Below are 26,758 nucleotides of genomic sequence, written 5' to 3'. Positions count from 1 at the left end.
GGTACATAAATGGAGACATGCCCAACCAATTACGGTGTGGCTTCTGGACACGGCTGCAGATATTGGGGACAGACCCAGGGGGCTCAAGACAACACCAGCATTACCTGTGATGTCTTAAATTTTCACAAGCAGGAAGTAACCCATGAATTTCTTCAGTAATAACAATTCACTTAAAAAGGTGAATGCACGGGCTTCCCTGGTGGCGCAGTGGTTGAGAGTCCGCCTGCCGATGCAGGGGACACGGGTTCATGCCCCAGTCCGGGAAGATCCCACATGCCACGGAGCGGCTGGGGCCGTGAGCCATGGCCACTGAGCCTGCGCGTCCGGAGCCTGTGCTCCGCAACGGGAGAGGCCACAACAGTGAGAGGCCCGCGTACCACAAAAAAAAAAAAAAAAAAGATTTCATTCCTGCTGTCTCCTAAAATAAACCTTCATTCTGTGCTGACACTCAGAAGGTTCATCAGAAGAGTGCTCCCAGGCAAGCACACCTCTCACCTCCCTTTCCTCCTTCTTTCCTTCCCACCCCACCTCCCGATGGACTCAAAAACGTTTATAAACCAAACACCAAAGTGAAAGAGCCATCAAGAGACACTGTGGGACCCCAGAAGCCTTTAGGAGCATCCCTTCCCAGGCAGGACAAGATGTGCTCATTTACGGCTTTCTTGGCTCGAGATTGAAAGATGATGTTCTTGCCATCTTAGGCGAAACAACTGTCCAGATCTGCCTCGGAGGAGACATCCTTCTCCTCACAGGCTTAGAGCTGTTGTTTGTAATTCAGTGCACGCTGCTGGCGTGTACAACCAGAGAGAGCCTGGGGAGATCCCCTCCCCCACTCCCGGACTGTTCACTGCTCTTGCGAAATTGAGTCAACAGTTAAAATTTTGTTTTTCCTTCTTATTTTGTTATCAGAGGAGCAGTTGGCATGTAGGAAAACCAAAGCAACTGTCAAGAAGAGAAGATAAGGGAAACAAAACGTCTGTTTAAAAAAGTGAAGGTCATCATGTGACATATTTTAAGGCGATGCCTTCATCTGATACTCATAACCCTCTCGATGTGCGTTCCAAGTGGGTATTTCTTCTTTGTCATCACTGTCCCATTAGCAGTCTGCTTTTGCCTCCAGTTCCTGTAGAGGTTCTGGGGACTTCTGATGAGGGAAAATTTTCGGTAGAAGGTCAATCTGAGGTTGAGACAAGTGGGGATGCTTGATGCCAGGCAGAGAATGCCTTATGAATAAATTAAACAAAAATTTAAGAGCCATTCAAAGCATTCTAAGACAGGGACCCTTGTGGACAGAGCTCTATACAGAAACATGTGGAAGGCATATAACTCCACAAGCATTGTCCGCAGGTCTACCAGTTAGCCCAGGCCTACCGGACGACTACAACCACAGTAATAACTAGCGAGTCACACTGACTTGACACAGACTCATGCAAAACGGTGCATTTTCAATAACCAACAATAAATTAATTATATATGTATATATTCAGTGGACTATTCTACACACTCAATGGAATGTCAACCAGTCTGTGAAACGGTAATTACAAAAAATTGACAGTTCTCTTTATTTAAAGTATGTTAAGTCCCAAAAATGCAACATGAAACATCGTATCTGTAAGTCAAAAATGCAAAGTACAGCATTGTATTTATTTTATGATGACCACCTATCTTACTGTATGGGAGGATCATTCAGCGTGTGAGGAATATATAAAAATATTTATGCATATGACTGAATACTAGAAAGAGCATGGAAATTAACATTTGATCCTGGATAATTTTAACTCAATTTCTTTTTTCTTTTTACTTGTTACTTATATAGTTGGCCATATTCCATCTGGGATGCAAATCAGGTCTCATTTAGTTGGTACAATATCATTTGGGCAAAAAGAAATAATCCAACAAATATTTATGGAGCTTCTCCTCCATACCAGGCTCTTCCTGCTCCCAGAAAGCTGACGGTCCCATTGTAGGGGGAGAGGTGGCCACAACATAATGAGAAAACACCTACATAGAACATCAAATGAGGACACAGCACCTGCTCAGGTAAATGCCTGTGTGAGGTACATACAGAGTCGACCACTCCGGGACTTCCTGTTCACTTTTCAGAAAGTCAGATCATGGCCATTATTTGATATGCTGAGTGTATTAGTTTCCTGTCGCTGCAGTAATAAATTCCCACAAACTTAGTGGCTTGAAACAGACCCAAAGCTTGCATTTCTGGAGGTAAGAAGTCCAACAGGAGTCTCACTGGGCTAAGTTCAAAGTGTCGACAGGGCCGTGCTCCTTCTGGAGGCTCTAGGGGAGAAATCCTTTCCTTGCCTTTTCCAGATCCCAGGCTGCCCATATTCCTTGGCTCCTGGCACCCTTCCACCTTCAAGTCGGTAATGGTATCACCATCCTAGCACGTTCCCTGACTTCTCCTGCCTCCTCTTTTCATGGATTAGGACCCCTGTGATGACAATGGGTCCACCTGGATAACCCAGGATCATCTCCCAGCTCAAAGTCAGCTGATGAGCAACCCTAACCCCAGCTGCAACCTTAATTCCCCCTTGCCACGGGACGGAACACATCCGCAGGCTCTGGGGATTGGGTCACGGACACCTCTGAGAGGGAGGGGGAATTATTCTGACCACCACACTGGGACAGTTTCTGGTTGAACTCCCCAACAGGGAATCTTCAATAACCTCTTTCTTCAGAGATGTTTAGCACAGTGGAAACTACCTCTGCCTGTGTGTTAGACTTTGGGCGTGTCACTTTGACTCAAGCGAGGGTACTAGTACCTAACCCAGGGTTCTGTGGAAATAATTAAGTGAGGTAAAATATGTGAAAGAGGTGTGAACCTGGAAAACACAATGACCAGTTGGTTAATATATCAAGCTACCTGTTGCTGCAGCCCTCTATCCATGAATTAAACTTCTTCGTAATAAACTAGAAATTTTAAGCTAAAATCCGAAAGGCATTCTGGGATATTATGGTAATTAGTCAATGTCATGTGATTCACCCTTTCCTGAGTTCCCACCGAAAAAAAATACAGCGATACATAAAGCACGATGAGTGCGGATGAGCCCCTGAAACACAAGAATGGGACGTGACAGGTGGACCTGGAAAAGCACAGGGACCGCCAGGTGTGAGCCTCTCTCTCAGAAACAAGCTGCTGAAAGGAACTGCTTTCAAGGGCACCCCCATCCCAAGAATACATGTTTCTATATCTACTCACAGACCCCCAATTCCTGGAAATGCAACTCAACCAGGGAAGAAGGGAGGGATGAAGGTATACTGCCTCCTGGAGAACAAGAGAAAAGAAGAGAGACAGGAAGAATCATGGGAAGGATACAAACTGGGGTTGTAGGTTTTACTGCCCCTGGGAAGAACTATCAGCTGATCAAAATTATATGAATAAAGATCCACCTAAACACTTAAACTACCAGGTAGCAGAAGGTCATATTCCAGTCAAAGGTCTTATTCTCTCGACAAAATGAAGGAAAATTAGAGACTGGTATTTAAAAATAGATACATAAAAGCACCCTGACAACTTAGAAATTAAAAAGCACTCCCCCAAATAATTAATTATGGAAAAAATAAAATTACAAGGCTATTTGAAAAGTACAGGAATGACTGCATAACATTTTAAAACTTTTAAGATGAGTCTAAAGCTGCTCTCAGAGGCAAATACATCATTAGCAGCAAAAAATAAAAACATAGAAATAAAACACGTGAAGTCGAGATATTAGAAAACAAACCAAAGGAATGAACAGAAGATTTTAAAGAACTATTAAAGCTGTAATTGATGATTCATAAAATAGGAGAAAAAGCAATACTCATAAAGATACACAAAGATGGATCTTCCAAAAATAATAAAATAAACCAAATACAGTCAGATTTGATCAAGGAAAAAAGAGAAACATATAAGTTAGCAATGAGAAAATGTCACATAATCACCAACAGAGCAAGTTAAAATTTTAAATGCAATGCATAATTCTGTTCATTTAAAAAATCTTTATGAAACGGACATTTCTCTGGGAAAACAAATTACCTACACAGAAAAGTAGCAATGGAAGAAATTGAAAAGTCTGTACAAAATTATCTTCAAGAAACTACAGGCCAGACAGTACTACAAAGTGTTCTTTCAAATTTTAAAGTTACAGATCATTCCCTGCTTCATAAAATATTCTAGAATGTAGAAAAACATGGAAATCATTCATTTGGTCTGTAAAGCAAGTGTAATGATAACACCAAATCATGACAAAGAAGCTATATGTCACTATGTCATGAATATAAGAGCAAAAAATCTATAGAAAATATGATCAAATCTAACATCATTTTAAGAGAAAAAATATATTATGGCTATCTAGGATTTATTTCAGGAGCGGCTTAATATGGATATTTACTTAAATCATGTTACCTTAAACACTTCAATAAATGTTAACACGGCATTTGACTACCTGCAACATTCACGGCTGATTTTTTTGAAAATCCTTAGAAAACTAGGAATAAAAGGAAACTTCCATAGCATAATGAAAAATAACTAGATTAACCAACAGCCAACACTAAAAAACTATTCAACTACAGCATGAATCTTAAAAATTCCCTATAAGAGCAAATTATAAGTTTTATTATTACTTGCGTAGCTTAACATTTAAAAATAAAATATAAAGAAGAAAATTAAGAAGAAATTATAAAGAAAAAATATTTCCAAAAAACATATAAAAATAAAACAATAGCAACAGTAAGTAATTAATACCAGAATAACTTGCAGAAATAAATGTAAGAAAGAGGGAAATAACCATGAATCTTGACAGGTATTTTTTAAAGCCTTGATTGAATAAAGAAGCACACTATGAATGAGATGAATCAATGCCATAAAATGCCATATTTCCACAAATTTTTATAGATTTGTCAGAACCTAGAGGCATTTGGAAAAAATGTAACAGAGATTCTAAAGTTCACCCAGAAGGATAAACGAGTGATGATAGCAAATGATTTTTTACCCCCAAACAAGAGGCAAGGAGTCTTGCCCTATCAGATAATTAACATGTGAATAAACTACAACAATTAATGGGAAAATAGAACCAAACAGACATCACAAAAACTGCTTCTGGTACATAAGAGAATAAGCATGGAATAAAGAGGGCACCACAGACGTGTGGGTAAAGGAAGTATTATTCAATAAACAATTTGACTGTTAAAACTGTTAATATGTTTAAATCTCCATCTTCTGCTAAGATAAATTTCAAATGAAGTAAAGGGTTAATTTTTTTTTTAAATTAAACCATAAAAATAGGGGGGAAGACATAAAGGATTATGTGATATAAATATATAATTGAGGGAATTCCCTGGTGGTGCAGTGGTTAAGAATCCGCCTGCCAATGCAGGGGACACGGGTTCGAGCCCTGGTGCAGGAAGATGCCACATGTCACAGAGCAACTAAGCCCGTGCACCACAACTACTGAGCCTGTGCTCTACAACCTGTGAGCCACAACTACTGAGCCCACGTGCCACAACTACTGAAGCCCATGTGCCACAACTACTGAAGCCCACGTGCCTAAAGCCCGTGCTCCGCAACAAGAGAAGCCATCGCAGTGAGAAGCCCGCGCACCATAACAAAGAGTAGCCCCATCTCGCCGCAACTAGAGAAAGCCCGCGCACAGCAATGAAGACCCAACACAGCCAAAAATAAAAATAAGTAAAATAAATAAATTTATTTTTTTAATATATATATATAATTGAGATCCTGGATCTGAGAATAAAACAATGAAAATAATACAAGGGAAAAGAGAGAGCATTTTCACTAGATAAAAATAATTTCTTCTGTATGCCAAAAATCCAGGCAAAACTTATGAGATAGGATAAAAGATTTATATACAGAATATATAAAGAACTCAAACAAATCACTAAGAAAAACACGGTTATTCCACTAGGAAAAAAAATGGAGAACTGACAGGAACAAATTTTTCTCACAAGGAAAAAAATATAAATGACCAATAATGATCTTTAAAAATATTCAGTTTTACTAGTAAAGAAGGCAAACTAAAGCAATGAGATACTGTCTCTCTGCAATCAAACTGAATTTAAAATACATAAAATAACCATAATAATTCTGGCAGAGAACACTAAACTGAGCACTCTCAAATAGGGCTGTTGGAATTTCTAACTCGTTCAAATTCCTGGCAAGTTATACAGCGGTGTGTGTTAGCCTTTACAACAGGCACGCACTTTGACACTGAAACAGCACTTCTAGGAATCCCACCTAAAGAGTCTGTCAGAGATTATCAAACACGTCAGGACAAGAAGATTCATCACAGTGAGGACATGGAAAATACCTAAATATCTCTAAGGGAGGCCTAAAAAACAAATTCTGATATAATCAGAGGGTACAATGTCATAGTCAAAACCATGAGATGGGGAATCAAACAGCCTGAGTTCATATCCTACTTGGCCACATAGAAATTTTGTGAGCTTGAGCAACTGACTTAAACTCTTTGTGCCTTACTTTTCTTTGAATGTAAAATGGAGATAATAATTGTACCAACTCCATTGGTACAGGTAAAGCACTTAGAACAGTGCCCCAAACACTGAACAGTGTTCAATAGATGTCACTTAATATGTAATAAGTATTATATATATACACATATATTTATATGTAATAAATATATAATATATAATAAATGTCACATAATACTAAGAAATATTGTGATTTTTAATAATATGCAGACATTAAAAATTAATTTTAAAGTTTGATGCCATAGAGAAATGTTTATGATAAGTTAAAAAGCAGACTCCACCAACACTACACAACCTTTTCCAGAAAATAAAAGAGAAGGAAATACCTCCTATTTCATTGTATGGGCCCAGCAAAACCAGATAAAGATAGTACAAGAAAAGAAAACTAGGCTAATATCCTGGGTGATCACAGATGCAAAAGTCCTCAAGAAAATATGATCAATTCAAATCCAGGAAGATATACCATGAAAAACACACCCTTGTCACCATATTAACCGTCTGAAGAAGAAAAACCATGGGATCAAACCATTTAATGCAGAAAAAGCATGTGATGAACTTCAATACCCACCTCTGATAAAAAGTCTCAACAAACTAGGACTCCAGTGTCAAAACATTACATACTGTAGAATTCCATTTGTATGACATTCTAAAAACTATAGTGAACAGAAAACAAGGGGTTTAGGGATGGGGGAGGGTGTGATTACAAAGGGATAGTTTGAGGGAGTTTTGAGGGGTGATATTTCTGTTCTGCATCCTGTCAGTCAGTTCCACTATATGTTAGTTGCTTTTAATTTTAAAAGCAGGATTCAAGACACTATGTACAGTATTACATCAATTTTAAAATATGTAAGAGAGGAAGTATACCACAATGTTGGAAAACACTGAAACTGACCTGTCCTCATGCCCAGATTTATCAAAAGTAGGTTCAATGAGTTTTCTTTCTGCACATACGCCAACAAACATTTGTGATTTCAAAGGATCAAACCATAAAATCCCACACAGCAGGTCATTACTATCAGATTTTCAAAGCCAGGGTTGTTAAGGTCCTAGGAAACTTTGCTTTCTTTGGAACTCATGTTCAGATCACAGACTAGAATTACAACATCAGGGATGAAAATAGTGGAAATCTTGTAAACTCAAAGACCCCTAACAAGAAAAATCAATGGATACTAATTTCCAAAACGACCAATCATTCTCACGGCTATATGAGGTGACTACCCAGGTAGAAGGTAAGCCAAAATGTTAACTGCCTCCTAAAGCAAGCTAAGAGTGCCCCGAGAACCAATATTTCTGAGTAAACAAGTCTCTTATTTGCTACAGGAAGTAGCTCACGCAAAAATTCCCTCATTTTCCCCATTTAGTGACCACACTGCATGCCATATAATTCCCAGCAAAATGCCAGCAATTCAAAAACATTTCTGAATTTGAAATAATTTCACCCAGGCAATCTGCATTAAATATATTTCTGATGTGACCTTTCTGCTATTTTTTTCCTAAGTATTTACTAAGCAACGAGTCAGAAAACCAGGGTTCTGGCCCCAATTTAAATTCTCCTTCACATGAGTTTCCTCAAACATAAAATCAGATGTGAAAATACAAGGTCCCAAAGATTTCCATCTCCAATATTCTACAACAGCCAACAAATAATGGTGAAAGCAGTGTTTCAAAGAGCATCTAAACTACTTGGAGGAACAAAGTACTTGAGTGAACTATTTTCACAGAGCATTCATTCGGAAATATTGTGCAAATGACAGAAAAAATTATTCATCAAGGAAACTGTTAGCTAGCCGTGCATGGCCTTTATCTGGCAGTTAGCTCAGGTTACTGTACCTGAAAGTAATCGAACTGCAGGGATTGAGAACCACCCACCAAAGTCCGACCTAACTTCACTAATGCAAACTGACCTTCTTTACACTTGTCTCCCCTCCCAAAACTTATAAGCAGTCTTTGGAGTAGAACAACATTACTGGTGGTGGAATTTCCCTTAATTCTTTTTTTTTTTAACATCTTTATTGGAGTATAATTGCTTTACAATGGTATGCTAGGTTCTGCTGTATAACAAGGTGAGTCAGCTATATATAAATATATATCCCCATATCTCCTCCCTCTTGCATCTCCCTCCCACCCTCCCTATACCACCCCTCTAGGTGGTCACAAAACACCGAGCTGATCTCCCTGTGCTATGCAGCTGCTTCCCACTAGCTATCTATTTCACATTTGGTAGTGTATATATGTCCATGCCACTCTCTCACTTCGTCCCAGCTTACCCCTCCCCCTCCCCGTGTCCTCAAGCCCATTCTCTACATCTGCGTCTTTATTCCTGTCCTGCCCCTACGTTCTTCATAACCATTTTTTTTTTTTAGATTCCATATACATGTGTTAGCATACGGTATTTGTTTTTCTCTTTCTAACTTACTTCACTCTGTATGACACACTCTAGGTCCATCCACCTCACTACAAATAACTCAACTTTGTTTCTTTTTATGGCTGAGTAATATTCCATTGTATATATGTGCCACAGCTTCTTTATCCATTCATCTGTCGATGGATACTTAGGTTGTTTCCACGTCCTGGCTATTGTAAACAGTGCTGCAATGAACATTGGGGTACATGACTCTTTTTGAATTATGGTTTTCTCAGGGTATATGCCCAGTAGTGGGATTGCTGGGTCGTAGTTCTATTTGTAGTTTTTTAAGGAACCTCCGTACTGTTCTCCATAATGGCTGTATCAATTTACATTCCTACCAACAGTGCAAGAGGGTTCCCTTTTCTCCACACCCTCTCCAGCATTTATTGTTTCCAGATTTTTTGATGATGGCCATTCTGACTGGTATGAGGTGATACCGCACTGTAGTTTTGATTTGCGTTTCTCTAATGATTAGTGATGTTGAGCATCCTTTCATGTGTTTGTTGGCAATCTGTATATCTTCTTCGGAGAAATGTCTATTTAGATCTTCTCCCCATTTTTGGATTCGGTTGTTTGTTTTTTTGATATTGAGCTGTATGAGCTGCCTGTATATTTTGGAGATTAATCCTTTGTCAGTTGCTTCATTTGCAAATATTTTCTCCCATTCTGAGGGTTGTCTTTTCGGCATGTTTATGGTTTCCTTTGCTGTGCAAAAGCTTTTAAGTTTCATTAGGTCCCAATTTTTATTGTTTTTATTTCCATTTCTCTAGGAGGTGGGTCAAAAAGGATCTTGCTGTGATGTTAAGCCATAGAGTGTTCCGCCTATGTTTTCCTCTAAGAGTATTATAGTGTCTGGCCTTATATTTAGTTCTTTAATCCATTCTGAGCTTATTTTTGTGCTTGGTGTTAGGAAGTGTTCTAATTTCATTCTTTTACATGTAGCTGTCCAGTTATCCCAGCACCACGTATTGAAGAGGCTGTCTTTTCTCCATTGTATATTTTTGCCTCCTTTATCAAAGATAAGGTGACCATATCTGTGTGGGTTTATCTCTGGTCTTTCTATCCTGTTCCATTGATCTATATTTCTGTTTTAGTGCCAGTACCATATTGTCTTGATTACTGCAGCTTTGTAGTATAGTCTGAAGTCAGGGAGTCTGATTCCTCCAGCTCCGTTTTTCTTTCTCAAGATTGCTTTGGCTATTCGGGGTCTTTTGTGTTTCCATACAAATTGTGAAATTTTTTATTCTAGTTCTGTGAAAAATGCCATTAGTAGTTTGATAGGGATTGCACTGAATCTGTAGATTGCTTTGGGTAGTAGAGTCATTTTCACAATGTTGATTCTTCCAATCCAAGAACATGGTATATCTCTCCATCTGTTTGTATCATCTTTATTTTCTTTCATCAGTGTCTTACAGTTTTCTGCATACAAGTCTTTTGTCTCCATAGGTAGCTTTATTCCTAGGTTATTTTATTCTTTATGTTGCAATGATAAATGGGAGTGTTTCCTTAATTTCTCTTTCAGAATTTTCATCATTAGTGTATAGGAATGCAAGAGATTTCTGTGCATTAATTTTGTATCCTGCTACTTTACCAAATTCTTTGATTAGCTCTAGTAGTTTTCTGGTAGCATATTTGGGATTCTCTATGTATAGTACCATGTCATCTGCAAACAGTGACAGTTTTACTTCTTCTTTTCTGAGTTGAATTCCTTTTATTGCTTTTTCTTCTCTGATTGCTGTGGCTAAAACTTCAAAAACTATGTCGAATAATAGTGGTGATAGTGGGAAACCTTGTCTTGTTCCTGATCTTACTGGAAATGGTTTCAGTTTTTCACCATTGAGAATGATGTTGGCTGTGGGTTTGTCATATACGGCCTTTATTATGTTGAGGTAAGTTCCCTCTATACCTACTTTCTGGAGAGTTTTTTGTTTGTTTGTTTTATTTGTGGTACGCAGGCCTCTCACTGTTGTGGCCCCCCCTTGTTACGGAGCACAGGCTCCAGACGCGCAGGCCCAGCGGCCATGGCTCATGGGCCCAGCCACTCCGCGGCATGTGGGATCCTCCTGGACCAGGGTACAAACCCGTGTCCCCTGCATCGGCAGGTGGACTCTCAACCACTGTGCCACCAGGGAAGCCCACCTGGAGAGTTTTTATCATAAATGGGTGTTGAATTTTGCCAAAAGCTTTTTCTGCATATACTGAGATGATCATATGGTTTTTATCCTTCATTTTGGTAAGATGGTTTATCACATTGATTGATTTGCATATATTGAAGAATCCTTGCATTCCTGGGATAAACCCCACTTGATCATGGTGTATGATCCTTTTAATGTGCTGTTGGATTCTGCCTGCTAGTATTTTGTTGAGGATTTTTGCATCTATGTTCATCAGTGATATTGGCCTGTAGTTTTCTTTTTTTGTGACATCTTTGGTTTTGGTCTCAGGGTGATGGTGGCCTCGTAGAATGAGTTTGGGAGTGTTCCTCCCTCTGCTATATTCTGGAAGAGTTTGAGAAGGATAGGTGTTACCTCTTCTCTAAATGTTTGACAGAATTCGCCTGTGAATCCATCTGTTCCTGGACTTTTGTTTGTTGGAAGATTTTTAATCACAGTTTCAATTTCAGTGTTTGTGATTGGTCTGTTTATATTTTCTATTTCTTCCTGGTTCAGCCTCAGGAGGTTGTGTTTATCTAAGAATTTGTCCATTTCATCCAGGTTGTCCATTTTATTGGCATAGAGTTGCTTGTAGTAATCTCTCTGATCCTTTGTATTTCTGCACTGTCAGTTGTTACTTTTTCATTTCTAATTCTTTGATTTGAGTTTTCTCCCTTTTTTTCTTGATGAGTCTGGCTAATGGTTTATCAATTTTGTTTATCTTCTCAAAGAACCAGCTTTTAGTTTTACTGATCTTAGCTATTGTTTCCTTCATTTCTTTTTCATTTATTTCTCATCTGATCTTTATGATTTCTTCTGCTAACTTTGGGGGGTTTTTGTTCTTCTTTCTATAATTGTTTTAGGTGTCAGTTAGGTTGTTGGAGATGTTTCTTGTTTCTTGAGGTAGGATTGTATTGCTATAAACTTGCCTCTTAGAACTGCTTTTGCTGCAACCCATAGATTTTGGGTCGTCATGTTCTCATTGTCATTTGTTTCTAGGTATTTTTTGATTTCTTCAGTGATCTCTTCGTTATTTAGTAGTGTATTGTTTAGCCTCCATGTGTTTGTATTTATTACAGATTTTTTCCTGTAATCTCATAGCGTTATGGTCGGAAAAGATACTTCATACGATTTCAATTTTCTTAAATTTACCAAGGCTTGATTTGTGACCCAAGATGTGATCTATTCTGGAGAATGTTCCATGAGCCCTTGAGAAGAAAGTGTATTCTGTTGTTTTTGGATGGAATGTCCTATAAATATCAATTAAGTCCATCTTGTTTAATGTATCATTTAAAGCTTGTGTTTCCTTATTTATTTTCATTTTGGATGATCTGTCCATTGGTGAAAGTGGGGTGTTAAAGTCCCCTACTATGATTGTGTTACTGTCGATTTCCCCTTTTATGGCTGTTAGCATTTGCCTTAAGTATTGAGGTGCTCCTATGCTGGGTGCATAAATATTTACAACTGTTATATCTTCTTCTTAGAAAGACCCCTTGATCATTATGTAGTGTCCTTCTTTGTCTCTTGTAATAGTCTTTATTTTAATAAAGTCTATTTTGTCTGATATGAGAATTGCTACTCCAGCTTTCTTATGATTTCCATTTGCATGGAATATCTTTTTCCATCCCCTCACTTTCAGTCTGTATGTGTCCCTAGGACTGAAGAGGGTCTCCTGTAGACAGCATATATATGGGTCTTGTTTCTGTATCCATTCAGCCAGTCTATGTCTTTTGGTTGGAGCATTTAATCCATTTACATTTAAGGCAGTTATCGATATGTATGTTCCTATTACCATTTTCTTAATTGTTTTGTGTTTGTTATTATAGGTCTTTTCCTTCTCTTGTGCTTCCTGCCTAGAGAAGTTCCTTTAGCAGTTGTTGTAAAGCTGGTTTCGTGGTGCTGAATTCTCTTAGCTTTTCCTTGCTTGTAAAGCTTTTGATTTCTCCGTTGAATCTGAACAAGATCCTTGTGGGGTAGAGTAATCTTGGTTGTAGGTTCTTCTCTTTCATCACTTTAAATATGTCCTGCCACTCCCTTCTGGCCTGCAGAGTTTCTGCTGAAAGATCAGCTGTTAACCTTATGGGGATTCCCTTGTATGTTATTTGTTGCTTTTCCCTTGCTGCTTTTAATATTTTTTCTTTGTATTTAATTTTTGGTAGCTTGATTTATATGTGTCTTGGCATGTTTTTCCTTGGATTTATCCTGTATGGGACTCTCAGTGCTTCCTGGACTTGATTGACTATTTCCTTTCCCATATAAGGGAAGTTTTCAACTATAATCTCTTCAAATATTTTCTCAGTCCCTTTCTTTTTCTCTTCTTCTTCTGGGACCCCTATAATTCGAATGTTGGTCCATTTAATGTTGTCCCAGAGGTCTCTGAGACTGTCCTCAATCGTTTTCATTCTTTTTTCTTTATTCTGCTCTGCAGTAGTTATTTCCACTATTTTATCTTCCAGGTCACTTATCCGTTCTTCTGCCTCAGTTATTCTGCTATTGATTCCGTCTAGAGAATTTTAAATTTCATTTATTGTGTTGTTCATCATTGTTTGCTCTTTAGTTCTTCCAGGTCCTTGTTAAACGTTTCTTGTATTTTCTCCACTCTATTTCCAAGATTTTGGATCATCTTTAGTATCATTACTCTGAATTCTTTTTCAGGTAGACTGCCTATTTCCTCTTCATTTGTTTGGTCTGCTGGGTTTTTACCTTGCTCCTTCATCTGCTGTATATTTTTCTGCCTTCTCATTTTGCTTAACTTACTGTGTTTGGGGTTTCCTTTTTGCAGGCTGCAGGTTCGTAGTTCCCGTTGTTTTTGGTGTCTGCCCCCAGTGGGTGAGGTTGGTTCAGTGGGTTGTGTAGGCTTCCTGGTGGAGGAGACTGGTGCCTGTGTTCTGGTGGATAAGGCTGGATCTTTTCTTTCTGATGGGCAGGACCACATCCGGTGGTATGTTTTGGGGTGTCTGTGAACTTATTATTATTTTAGGCAGCCTCTCTGCTAATAGGTGGGGTTGTGTTCCTGTCTTGCTAGTTGTTTGGCATAGGATGTCCAGCACTGTAGCTTGCTGGTCGTGGAGTGCAGCTGAGTCTTAGCGTTGAGATGGAGATCTCTGAGAGAGCTTTCGTCGTTTGCTATTACGTGGGGCAGGGAGGTCTCTGGTGAACCGATGTCCTGAGTTTGGCTCTCCCACCTCAGGGGCTCAGGCCTGACACCAGGCTGGAGCTCCAAGACTCTGTCAGCCACACGGCCAGGTATGTGGGGAGTTTCTTGCCTTTTGGGAAGTCTGAGGTCTTCTGCCAGCGTTCAGTAGGTGTTCTGTAGGAACTATTCCACATGTAGGTGTATTTCTGATGTATTTGTGGGGAGAAAGGTGATCTCCACATCTTACTCCTCTGCCGTCTTCAATCTCTCCCTTAATTATTAAAGTTATAATTTTCTAATTAGCTTTATTTTGGGAGTAGGTGATAGGAGTTACTTAACATGACTGTTCCTTTTGTACAAAAAGGTACATGAAGTGTGTGTGGTTATAAAAGGGCAACACAAGTTATCCTTGTGATGTTGAATCAGTCCAATATTTTGACTGGGTTGGTTACAGGAACCTACACAGGTGATAAAACTGGATAGAATGTAATACACACACGCACGTGGGCGCACATGCACTGGAAAAAGAAATGGGAAATCTGAATAAAGTTCGTGGGTTGCATCACTGTTGCTACTCTGGTTATGACATTATACTCAAGTTTTGCAAGAATGTTACTATCGGAGGAAACATACAAGGGATCTCTTTGTATTCTCTCTTACAACTGCAGTGAGTCTACAATTATCCCTACACAGAAAATTCAATTAATAAAAAAGGATATGGTAAAAAACTATGCCTTCCCCCTACCCTGACCATTAGCCATCCCAGGAGGCAACAATTCTTACCAGTTTCATGTGCATAAGAGTTAAAAGAAAGAAAAGGAGGAGGGCAGGAAGGGAGGAGAGGAGGGAGGGAGGGAGACTTCAAGCAGCTTGGGATGGTCCTGCAATGTATCAAAATAAATTGTCAGCTCCTTCATACTCACAACTGCCCTTGAGTATAGAAGTGTTTCTGCTGAACGACCCCCTACATACACACAACCCCCACTTCATCTCCACTGGATTCACGGAAGTAACCAGGTCTTTGCCCACAGGACAGGGCACTGGGTGACCCTCCTCTGGGAAATCTCACCACCCCATGATAAAGATCTAAAACTAGAGAAAGGAGCATTGCCCAGTGACACGGCCCAGTCAGATCACCTTACAGAGGCACCATGAGCAGACCCTCCTATGTGCATAGTTCCCAATCCTCTTGTTAATGGCCTCACTTAAATATGAGTAGAGGCCAAAGATCCCTTGACATAAGAAGAAAGCACATAATATGAAAAATAACAACAAACAGACAACAGCAACTTGGAGAGAGTCCATACAAAGAAAAGAAAACCTCGAAGACTACTATTAATATACTTTGGGGGGCTTCCCTGGTGGCGCAGTGGTTGAGAGTCTGCCTGCCGATGCAGGGGACACGGGTTCGTGCCCCGGTCCAGGAGGATCCCACATGCCGCGGAGTGGCTGGGCCCGTGAGCCATGGCTCCTGAGCCTGCGCGCCTAGAGCCTGTGCTCCGCAACGGGAGAGGCCACAACAGTGAGAGGCCCGTGTACTGCAAAAAATAAATAAATAAATAAATATATATATGTGTGTGTGTATATATATATATATATATATATACACACACACACACACATACAGACACACAAACACTTTGGGATATAAGAAATTATACTGTATTGATGAGGCAGAACAGGATGGTACTAAAAATAATTTTCAGAGGAAAAAGGAGCTCTTGGAAGTTAAAAATATGACAGCAGAAATCAAAAGCTCAGCATAAGAATTAGAAGGTATGGCTAAGAAAACCTAAAGAAATTAGAGTAAAAGGATGAGAAAGAAACAGGAGAGAAGAGATAAGAAAATCAGAAGATCAATGCAGGAAGTCAAACACCCAAATAATAGGTAATCCAGAAAGAGTAAAGGGAGAATTTAGGATGGAGGAAATAACAAAAGACAAGTTCCCAGACCTGAAGGACTAAGTTTCCAGATTAAAAGAACCAAGCAAGTGTACCCAGGAAAATGCGTGAAAACAGAACCTCAACAGTCATCTAATTGTGATATGACTGAACATCAGGAACAAAGCAAAGAGCACACATGCTTTTAGAGGGGAAAAAACAGGTTTCATACAAAACAGTTAAAAACTAGGACAGCGTCAGACTTCTCAGAGGCAACACCAGAGGCTGGAAGAGCCATGCCTTCAAAATTCTAAAGCAAATGTGCTCCAACCCAAACCCTTGATGCAACCTAAAGATCTTCTAAGTGTGGGGATAGAATTAATATATTTTCAAGTCCACAATGTCTCAAACCTTTGTTTTGTTATTTCCACACCCCCTGTCTTAGGAGGCACCATGAGTGTGTGATCCCAAAACTGCATACCAAAAATAAAGGAATAAACCAAGAAAGACACATGTGTGAGTTCCAGGAAAATCCCAATGCCCAGGCTACACCCTGGAGCGTAACATCACAATCCCTGGGGGGGCAGGACCCAGACGTGAGGTTTACAGTTCCCCGGTGATTACAACAGGCACAGAAGATTGAGACCCACAGAACTAACCAAAGGTACGATTTTCACCCCCATGCATAACCTCACAGACCTTTATCTGTAGCAACTACTTATCATCTTGACTTTCAATCATCAGCTATATTCCACCTAGATGTCCTACCAGTAATCGAAGTCAAAATGCCCAAAAATGTGTATTTCATGTTCTTTCTTAAAAATGGCACTAATAAAAAAAACTAAAAACAGAGTTACCCTATGATCCAGCAATCCCACTCTTGGGCATATAACTGGAGAAAATGCTAATTCGAAAAGATACATGCACCCCAGTGTTCACTGCAGCACTATTTGCAACAGCCAAGACGTGGAAACAACCTAAATGTCCAGTAGAGTAGTGGATAAAGATGTCGATATATACAATGGAATACTACTCAGCCATTAAAAAGAATGAAATAATGCCATTTGCAGCAACATGGATAGACTCAGAGATTATCATACTAAGTGAAGTAAGCCAAACAGAGAAAGACAAGTATCATTTAATATCACTTATATGTGAAATCTAAAAAAAAAGATACAAATGAACTTATTTACAAAACAGAAACAGGCTCACAAACACAGAAAACAAACTTATGGTTATCAAAGGGGCAACGGGCTGGGGGAGGGATAAATTAGGAGTATGGGATTAACAGATACAGACTACTATTTATAAAATAAACAACAAGGTCCCACTGTAATGCACAGGGAATTATATTCAATATCTTGGAATAAACTATAATGGAAAAGAATCTGAAAAAGAATATATAAAAAAATGGTGCTTGTGAGTTCTTGATGTCCACTGTGACGCCCCCTTTCTACTGGTCGCCCATGCCCTTTGTTCTTAGGTCAAAATTTTGCACAAGAAACCTGTTTGTTACTTCCTGTCCTTCACAAGTTCAGTTTCATGTCACCAAAGTGAAAATGACTTCTGCTCAGGCCAAACAATGCAGAAAGCACAAAGAGAAAAATGAAAAGAAAAATACAAAGTTGCAATGCGAAATTCCCCTGAACTAGGTCACTGATGAGCTGACTTTATCTGTTCCCCCTCTCCCAGAAATGAAGAGTGACTGACAAGCGAGAATAATGGCTGGATCTCACCATTTGAATAAGCAACTTGTATGGGTCTGGACAGCTCCAGAAATGACGAGGGCCCTTCCCCTGTTCCCTGGAACACTCAGCTAAACTCTACGCTCTAGATTCACAGGGTCAGGACCAACCTGCTCCATGGTCATGGACGGGCCCAGGCAAGCTGCATTTCTATTCAAGTCTCAAATACCCCTGCACTAGCATTCTCATCCCACCTCTCCCCTTTCTACACATGGATCTCGTTAAAAGGCTGAGGCTTCATGGAGGGTCTGTGCCTAACACCTGATCAACCTGCTGCAGTCTCCCACCATGCTGGGTACCAATGTATTTACATCTTCACCTGCAGTAAATGAGAGAAGTGGTCTCCCTTGCACCTTTGCCAACACTTCATTTTCATTTTTGCTAGTCTGATATTGAAAAATGATAACCCATAATTTTAAAATTTAGATATCTCTGGTTACTATCAAGGCTGAGGATTTTTACTTGTGCCTCTTGGCCATTTGCAATTTGTTTGGTTGGTTTTGCAAATTCCCTTCCCATTTCCTTTACCTATTTTTCTATAAGTTTGTTTTTGTTTTCCATTCTTCACCAACCTAATTCCTTTATTTTCCAGGTTCCAGCTTCTCCTGATCACCAGCATCTCCTCCATGCCATGTTGTATTTCTCATAATTCTTGAAAATTAGTCGTTCAATGCCTCTCTTCCCACTAAAGTCTGAGCACCACGAGGATACTCTGGGTATCCGTCTCAGACACAGCTGTCACCCCAGCCACATGTTTACTGAATGAAGGAGAGAAGGTCCCTGTATCTTACACCAGTTGGGTCTGGGAAGAAACTGCTGCTGTTAAGGGAATTTCATAAGGGACCGTTTACAAAGGTGGGGGCAGGGTTGGGAAGACCAGTGAGGGAGGGTGAAGCCCCCAGGACGCACAACAGTGAAGAGCATCACCAGCCCAGGGATGAGGATGAAGAGAGAACAGCAGGTAGACTGAGACCTAACAGGAGGAGGAAGTCTGGAAGATGCCATCCAAGTCTGGGAAATCATGACTCCATGGTTTAAACTGCCCAAAGATACCCACCACCGCTTCACTCATAGAAAACCTTCTTCCACTGAATCCTCAATCCTTGAAATTCTCAAATCCCACACGAGGACACCATGTTTGAGACCACTGCAAACGAGAAACAAAAACCACTGCCAAATAAGCTCTACAGAAACTGAAGGCAGGAAGAGGCGAGAAAACTCGAATTCCCTTCTTGGCAGGACTACCCATTGGCTCTGCGACTTCAGGGACATTTTCTGAACTCCCCGGACCTTAGTTCCCTCATTATAAAAGTCTACATACTGTTATTTCCCCCTCTGAAATTGTTTTGCTCAAGGAAGAGAAATCTCCTTAAGGAAAAAGAGCGTTGCCAAAATCCTATCCTATCAGCCAACTTCCACCAGGCCTTGGAATCCTTAGCAAATGGCTGGTTTTGCAATTCTTTTGGCTTTGCCAACCCTCCAGGGTAAAAAAAAATCTTCCCACAAGGATTTAAGGCTCACAAGGGGAGGAAATCTTTGAGAAAAATCTGGGTTGATGAGCAGCTAAGAAAAGCCAGGAGGAAGGAGACACATCTATATATGTTTAGGCAGAAAATAGAAAAGGTTGAAAAGGAATGTTTTTCTAAAATACTGCTTCTATGAAAGCAACCTTCTGTTACTCCTTTACTCCCGAGTCAACTGAAAAAGGCAGTGTGATTCCCATTTTCTCTTCGAGTCCTCCTAGGCTGGGGCTAGGGACGCAGAGGCACGCAGCTCTGATGCAGGCAGGCTTGAATTCAAACCCTGCCACTTAATGAAGGGGCTCTGATGGAGGCTCTCACCTTTCTCAGCTCAGGGTCAGTCCATGAAAAATGGGTAACAACACTGAATTTGCTGGATTGGAGGCAGAACTAGAAGTCATGAAAATACAGTGCGCCTGTAAGTGGGCCTCTGATATGCAGTCGCTAGGTTTTATCACAGGTACTGTCGCTCAGACATCAAAGCAGCTTCCGTACTTAACAAATGCCTTTTGAGCATCTACTCTGGGTGGGGTGATGGGGTGACAAAGGTGAGGAAAGGTCACAGGATCCCTGACCTCCTGGAGCTTAGACTCTGGTGAAGAGGAGACGGTACTCAAATCATAACCAAAGAAACACATAATTGCCAACAAAATGCTACAAAGGTAAAACAGAGTGTGTTCAGAGAGCAAACAGGCCAGTGGGGGACCAGGTCTAGTCCGGAAGCTCTTGGGCCTGGAAGTGAAGGATGCAGGCTGAACTAGCTGGGGTGGTAACAGTGGGACCAGCAGGCGCTAGAGGTCTAGGGCCAGAAGCATCCCCCTTCTGAGGAGCAGAAGAAAGGCCTTAGTGGTGATGCACGGTCAGGGGAGGGCAGGGAGGGAAGAAAGAGCTGGAGAGTCCAGCCAGCCCTCCCAGGAAGCCACAGGAGGGACCGAAAGGTCATGGTCAGGGTCTTCTGAGGGGCGGGGAGCCACAAAGCTAAATGCGAGCTCTCAGCTCTGCCACTGAAATGTGCAGTTCAAATCCCCACTGCAGCCGCTCTTCAAATATCATCTCTGGACCCAACCAGGTAAGGCGAGCAGCATGATTGGATGGTATTTCAATAGAAATTGTACACACACACACACACACACACACACACACACACGTACAAAGACGCACATACACACATGCGCATATACATATACACATACACACATGCACACATATACACACACGTACATATACACACATGCACACTCATAAATACACATATGCACATATAAGCATACGTACATACACATACACGCATATACATACACACACGTATATGTGTGTGTGTGTATGTATGTATGTATTATTTGCCTCTTACCATCTTGGGGAATGTCTACAATCACTCCTAAGTTATCATCCTTTTAAGATCCTGGTTTTCCAAAGATGGTCACAACAGCATCTCCCATCACATGTGCTCACCTTACCCTGTATCCTGACAATCCTCCATGGAGTAAGTGGTGGCATCAATGTCCCCTCTCCTCGAACTCGGGTTGACATGTCACCGCCCTAACCAACAGAAAATAGTGGCAGTGGCACTACGCAACACCTGAGGCTGACACATAAAAATGCCAGGCACGTCCACCTTGTTCTCCTGGACCCCAGCTGCCACGCTCTGGGGAAGTCCAACCAAGGCACGTGGAGAGGCCACACGTAGGTGTCCGGTTGACAGCCCAGCTGAGGGTCCAGCCAACAACCCTCATCAACCCCAGACACGGGAGTGATGTTGCCTCCAAACGATTGCAGACCCAGCCGCCAAGTCCCCCAGGCCCTCAGTGTCTCCAGCTGAGGCCCCAGACATCACGGAACAGAGGCATCCCCACCAGGCCCTGACCAAGTCCCTGACACAAAGTATCCTTGAGTAAAAACATGAAAGAGTCGTCTTACACCACTATTTGGGGGTGATGTTATGTAGCAACAGCAGCTGAGCCAAAGAGTACCTCAAAATTTATACGTATGTACCTGTGTACGACTGTCCTTCTTCACTATTCACCACCCTAGGGACCTTTAGGAGGGGATGTCTCTAATTACTCCCAAGTTAGGACCTCTGGGCTTTGTCCACACCACTTACGGAAAAAGAGGACCAGGTTTCTTACTGCAAAGAAAAATTAAACACTTTTATTAAACTACTCAAAACATACAAAGTGATCCATTCACACTGCAAAAAAATAAAAGAAAATCGCGTTAGCAAATCTGACACCTTATTTCAACTGACTCTGAAAACAGATCAAAACCAAGATCTTCATCAACAACAACTAAATAGGGCACCGAGGGCTCTTCTTTCCTTGTCCACCACTGGAAGCTCAAGTGTCTGCAGCTTCAAGGAGGCAACGCATAGAAAGGGGACTTAGCCCAGGGCCTGGCACTTAAGAGCCTGCCAAATTCTGGTTAATATTATTATTGCTTTTGTTGTTGTGAGAATTAACATTTTTCTTGATTCCAGCGCTAATTCTTCCTGACTTAAGCTTAACAATGCTCCTGTCCCATCTGAGCAGGAAAGAATCTATACTGAGTTTGGTTAGATGTCCTGAAAGGGATCTCCGATTCCATACAATTAGAAATGTTATACAAGATTATATAACATAACTTCCACACATCTCTATTCTGGTTTGGTAAAAGAACTGTCCTTTTTATTAAAAAAAAAAAGAAAACTCAATATATGTTACAAAAGAGGCTTCTGAGAAATAACACTTAATCACTGCATGGTTTTCAAGGTGAATAAATAAAAATATCACCTTTGATAATTATGAAGGTACCCCCCCATGTGGTTATATAAATATTACAAAGCTGCACCCAGATGGTGGCATGAATACCAGGGGACACAGGTGGGATCAAAGAGCCAGGTCACCTCACGTTGGTTTCTTCCTCTGCTCCCCAACTGCTGTGTGACCTTAAGCGAATCACTTGGCCTCTCCAAGTCACGGTGCCTTTAATACAAGGCTAAATTCCAAACACTTTAGCCATACTGAAGGACCCTCAAGTACAGCATCCCCCACGTTTCCGGGGTAAAAGTCATTATTCACATGGTTAAGTATGCTGAATGGCAACCCCTCAAGCAAAATAATCACTTGCAGATTCACACACATTAATCAGTTTCTTAAAAAATTATCTCGAAAAACCTGGGCCTTGCGAAATCTTGCTGTGCATCGTGTAATGAAATTATCAGTATCTAGTGGAAGAAAAGGTGATCTGAGACAGAATTACAACTAGTATGCCATCCGCCGGCCCGATGGTACACACTCCCCCCACTGACGTTCACTGTTATCTTCAGTTACTGGGCTGGGGGTCTTCTCACGCGCCACATTTATGGGAGAGGGTGGAGAGGCAGAAGGAGAATGTGGATGGGGACTCCCTGGCAGTTCAGTGGTTAGAACTCTGTGCTTCCACTGCAGGGGGCACGGGTTCGATCCCTGGTCGGGGAACTAAGATCCCGCATGCTGAGCAGCACATGGTGCAGCCAAGAAAAATAAAATAAAATTTAAAGAAAAAGAATGTGGATGGAAGGAAGGAGAAGACAGATCAAGGGAAGGTATGGAGGAAAGGGCTGTGCATGAGTCCCTAACAGGAACATTTCTGTCCGTCTCCAAATGACATCTAGTCACCAAGTTTCAAGCTTGCTGAGTGTCTGACACCCCCTCCCTCCGAACATCCCAGCTTTCCCAGGGCCCAGGCAGCCCCCTGCCACTGACGGACTTAACCACCTGGGTCACATCCTCTATCCAGAAAAATGTCTTTTGTAGCCTTGAAAGTGGTGGAATTCGATGGCTCAGAGAACCCCAACCTGCAGAAAAATGGCCGGCATGTAAGTGACTTAGAACTCCCCTTTCCAAAGGTGGCATGAAGTACCGACTGGCTTTGCACTCATCAAAACTGAGAAGATGAAAAGGGGGTTAATGAAAAGCCTCTTTCTGAGAATCGGCCAGGAACTGCTTTCGACAGGTCAGACTCTGCCCTTGGAGAGGTCGAGCCTCCCTCACCCGGCACGGTCACCTTCCTGATGGCAGTCCTCATGGCCAGAGAGTCTGGGATCCAGGAGAAGTGGAGAGAACCCGGGAGTCTCAAGGGCTCCACTGAAGACCAGGACAGGCTCTCTCCTTTTACCATATATGCTGAAGTCGGCTAAGACCTGGACCAAGACCGACCATCTGCTTTCCCCACCAGGCACGAGACACTCAACTGGGGGAGGTCCCTATTTTAACTGATAGCACCCTTAAAAATATTTGACCATCACTGTCCAAATGCCTTCATTCTGCACTTCATAACACCTTGTATTGGAGCTCCGTCTATCTTAACACCAAAGCCTGTATCTGGGACTGCTTTTCCTCACGACCATTTCCATGGCTGTTTTCCCAGGAACCGTGCCACTTGAATGGCCGGGACATAAAACCGTTTTACAACAGTTATTCTTCCAAGACTTTCCTCCGTTTCTTTGACAGCTGCACACCCAGGGTCCAAACTCTTTACCGTGGACAACTGTTCTGAGCACATTCCTCCACCAGGTCTATTTCAGCTCAAGAAAGGCCAAGGACAAAAATAAGACAAAAGTTGTGGGTAAAGGGGGCTCCCACCGCAGGGCACCCTCAGAGCAGTGAACAGAATGAGGGACAGTCCAGCCTAATGGCTTCTTCCCCGGCTGCAAGTCCACAAAAGGGATCCGTCTTCCCAGCGAGTGGTCAATGGAAGAGAACCGGTCCCAAACCCTAGCCGGGGGCCAGCACTTTGTTCCTATCAGGAGTTCCCCGCACCTGTTCTGGAAAGGCGGGGATGGAGCTTCCTACCCGGTCCATCCCGCCTGAGAGGTTTCGAGAACTGTATGCTCACCAGTCAACCGGCCCTCCCTCCACAAGCCAAGTACACAGGTGGTCACGGCGCACAGGGGCCCAAAGCTCACCAGAACAACTTTATTACTGGCCACCGGGCACTCGTTTAGGGGAACCGTCCCCGCCGCCGCCCCCAGTCCCTCCAGCTCGTGGCAGGAAGGGCAGAGCCGGGAGGCACAGGTGAGGGTTCCCAGGGCAGCTAGGCGCCCAGCGTGCCTGCCGCGGCCCCACCGCGTGGTCCTCGCCTCCGGGGCCCCTCCGAGGGGCAGGGGGCGTCCTCGGCCCGGCACCCCCGCCCGCCGGCCCGGCCGGGGAGCCCGGCACCGCCGGAGCCGCAGCGCCCACTCGGGGCGGGCGGCGAGCACTCACCGTCGTGGTCCTGCATGCTCGACAGCGACCAGAGCAGCAGCGCCACCAGGGCCAGGAAGCCTATCTGGCTCAGCAGAAGGTCCCTCCGGCGGCTCCGGCGACGCTCGCGCTCCTCCTCGTCGGGCGACGGCATCCTCTTCGGGCGGCAGGGCAGCGGCCCCGGCTGGGGCCCTGGCGGGCGGCGGCCGCTCCGGTCGCGGGCGGCCGCGGCGGGCACGGCGGCTGGAGGCAGCTCCGCGCTCGGCGGCGGCGGCGGCGCGTCCTCGCTGCGCTCCCGCCCGGCGGCCGCCGCCTCCTCTTCTTCCTCCTCGCGGCCGCCGCGGGTCTCCCGGTCTTCGTCCTCGTCGTCGCTGTCGCTCAGTCCCTCCTCTTCCTCCTCCTCCTCCTTGTCGCCGCCGGCCCGCGCCGCAGCCTCCCGGCGCTCGGGGTCCCCGTCCTCCTCGCGCTCCATGGCTCCCACGCTCGGCGTCCGCGCTCGGCCTCGGGCGGCGGCGCGGCGGGGGCGGCGGGGGCGGCCGGGAGGCGGGGGCGGCGGCAGCCGAGGAGGAGGAGCGGGGAGGACCGGCGGGAGGAGGACCCGCCGCGGGCCAACGCGGCCGGCGGGCGAGGCCACCGGGGCTGCTCCGGCCTCGCGGGCTGCGGGAGCGCGTCGCGGGGCCGTCCGCCTACTCCATGGTCCGCGCGCGGGGCCGGGGCCGAGCGGGGCCGAGCGCGCCGGGAGCTCGGGGCAAGGCGGCAGCCTGCGGCGACGCGGCGGCTCGGGCTCGGGCGCGGGCGCGGGCGGGGGGCAGCGGCGGCGACGCGGCGGCGCTGGCCAGCTCGGCGGAGAGGGGGCGCGTGGGGAGGAGACTGAGCCGGGGAGGGAGCCCCCGCGCGCGGTCCTGCGCTCGTGCCGGCGCGGGAGGCCCCCTCTCGGGACACACGCGCAGCCGAGAGGCAGCTTTCTGGGAAAAAGGGTTCGCCCGAAACTTTCAGAGGAGCCGAGGGTCTCTCCGGCCCCCTCCCAACCCTGTGCCCGGAGAGGGGCGCCGCGAGTGCGCTTGGGTGCGCGCGCCCGGCCGCCGGGCTCGCTTCCTCCCGCGGGCCTCCTGGATTTCCCTCCGCCCCCTTGCGGGGATCCCCCTGCGCGCCCGGCTCGGGATCTGGAACAGGACTCCCCGGAGGCTCTTGGCTCACTGAGGATGTCCTGGCTCCCCCCTCTGGCCCGGGCTCACACTTCACTCGCGATCGTCCTGGACCAAGCCCAGGGCTGTGGCTGAGGGAAGGTGGGCAGCTGGCCCTGTCCCGGGTCAAGGCGGCCCTAGGGTCCCCAGCCAACCTCGGGAGGAGGCCCCTGCCTGCCCCCACCCCTGAGGTCAGAGCCCTAATCCCCCCACTCCTCTGCCCCCAGTTCTGCTCCAGCCGTCACCTGCAGCCCTGCAGAAGGTGCCCTGTGCAGAGAGGACACCTAGTGGTCTCAGGCACACCCACCCTCCTTCCTGGGGTTTCCGGCTTCCTCCCTGGTACCTGGCTTGGGCTGCTGGTTGGGATGGTGGATCTAGCCCCAAGGAGGAGGTAGGGCTGAAAACAGAAGGGCTTGTTCAAAAGAGGATCACTGAAATCCAGGTGACTTTCTCCATGGAGTCCGGTCACATCAGGAAATCTAGCTGCATGCAGATGGTCAGGGAGGTGAGGAGGAAGGAGGGAAGCTCTGTACAGGTTTCTCCGCTCCTAGGTCTTGGGAGGACCCACAGAGTCCAAGTGTGTTCCCACCTGTGGGTGACCTCCTGGCCCACGCCTCCCAGATGACACCCAACAGCATCTGGGGACAGCAGGTGATGGCAAAGCACAAAACAGTCCTTCCTGGGTGGCTTCCTTACCACAGAGGGGTCATTTCACCCAACAAGCCTGGAAGATCTCGCTTCCTGGGCGTATCATTCCTTTACTCCTTTCTCGGCCTGGTGTCTTCCGGGATGCACCTCTCCTACGACCCCCTTGTGGTTGACCCTTCACTCCCACTCTGGTTGGTTACCACTCCCACTCTGGTTGGTTACCAGGTACCGAGGAGGATTTAAACCGTGGAAGTTTGCCCAGGCTGAAGGTGGGGGAGGGTGGTTCTCCGTCAACATTCAGAGACATAGACAGGAAAGTTTAGGAGTTTGGAATACTATCCTTTATTCAACTAACCGGGAAAGACACTCAAATCGCTTTTTCTCATGT

General features: G+C 44.1%; 1 protein-coding gene across 1 annotated transcript in view; it reads right to left on the bottom strand.

The window, feature by feature from the left end:
- SLC24A3 (solute carrier family 24 member 3) overlaps positions 1 to 25,010 on the bottom strand; it is a gene marked incomplete at both ends in the record, with an annotated part of 460,181 nt that extends 435,171 nt beyond the window's left edge. Inside the window, one exon of the mRNA XM_082669843.1 lies at positions 24,560 to 25,010. Coding sequence (XP_082525969.1) covers positions 24,560 to 25,010 — 451 coding nt within the window. The remainder of the gene's footprint in view (positions 1 to 24,559) is intronic.
- Positions 25,011 to 26,758: the final 1,748 nt, after the last annotated feature.

This window comes from Grampus griseus, assembly GCF_964374135.1.
Source record: "Grampus griseus genome assembly, chromosome: 14".
In the NCBI taxonomy this organism is placed as follows: Eukaryota; Metazoa; Chordata; class Mammalia; order Artiodactyla; family Delphinidae; genus Grampus; species Grampus griseus.
This window is presented reverse-complemented; position numbering and strand designations above follow the sequence as displayed.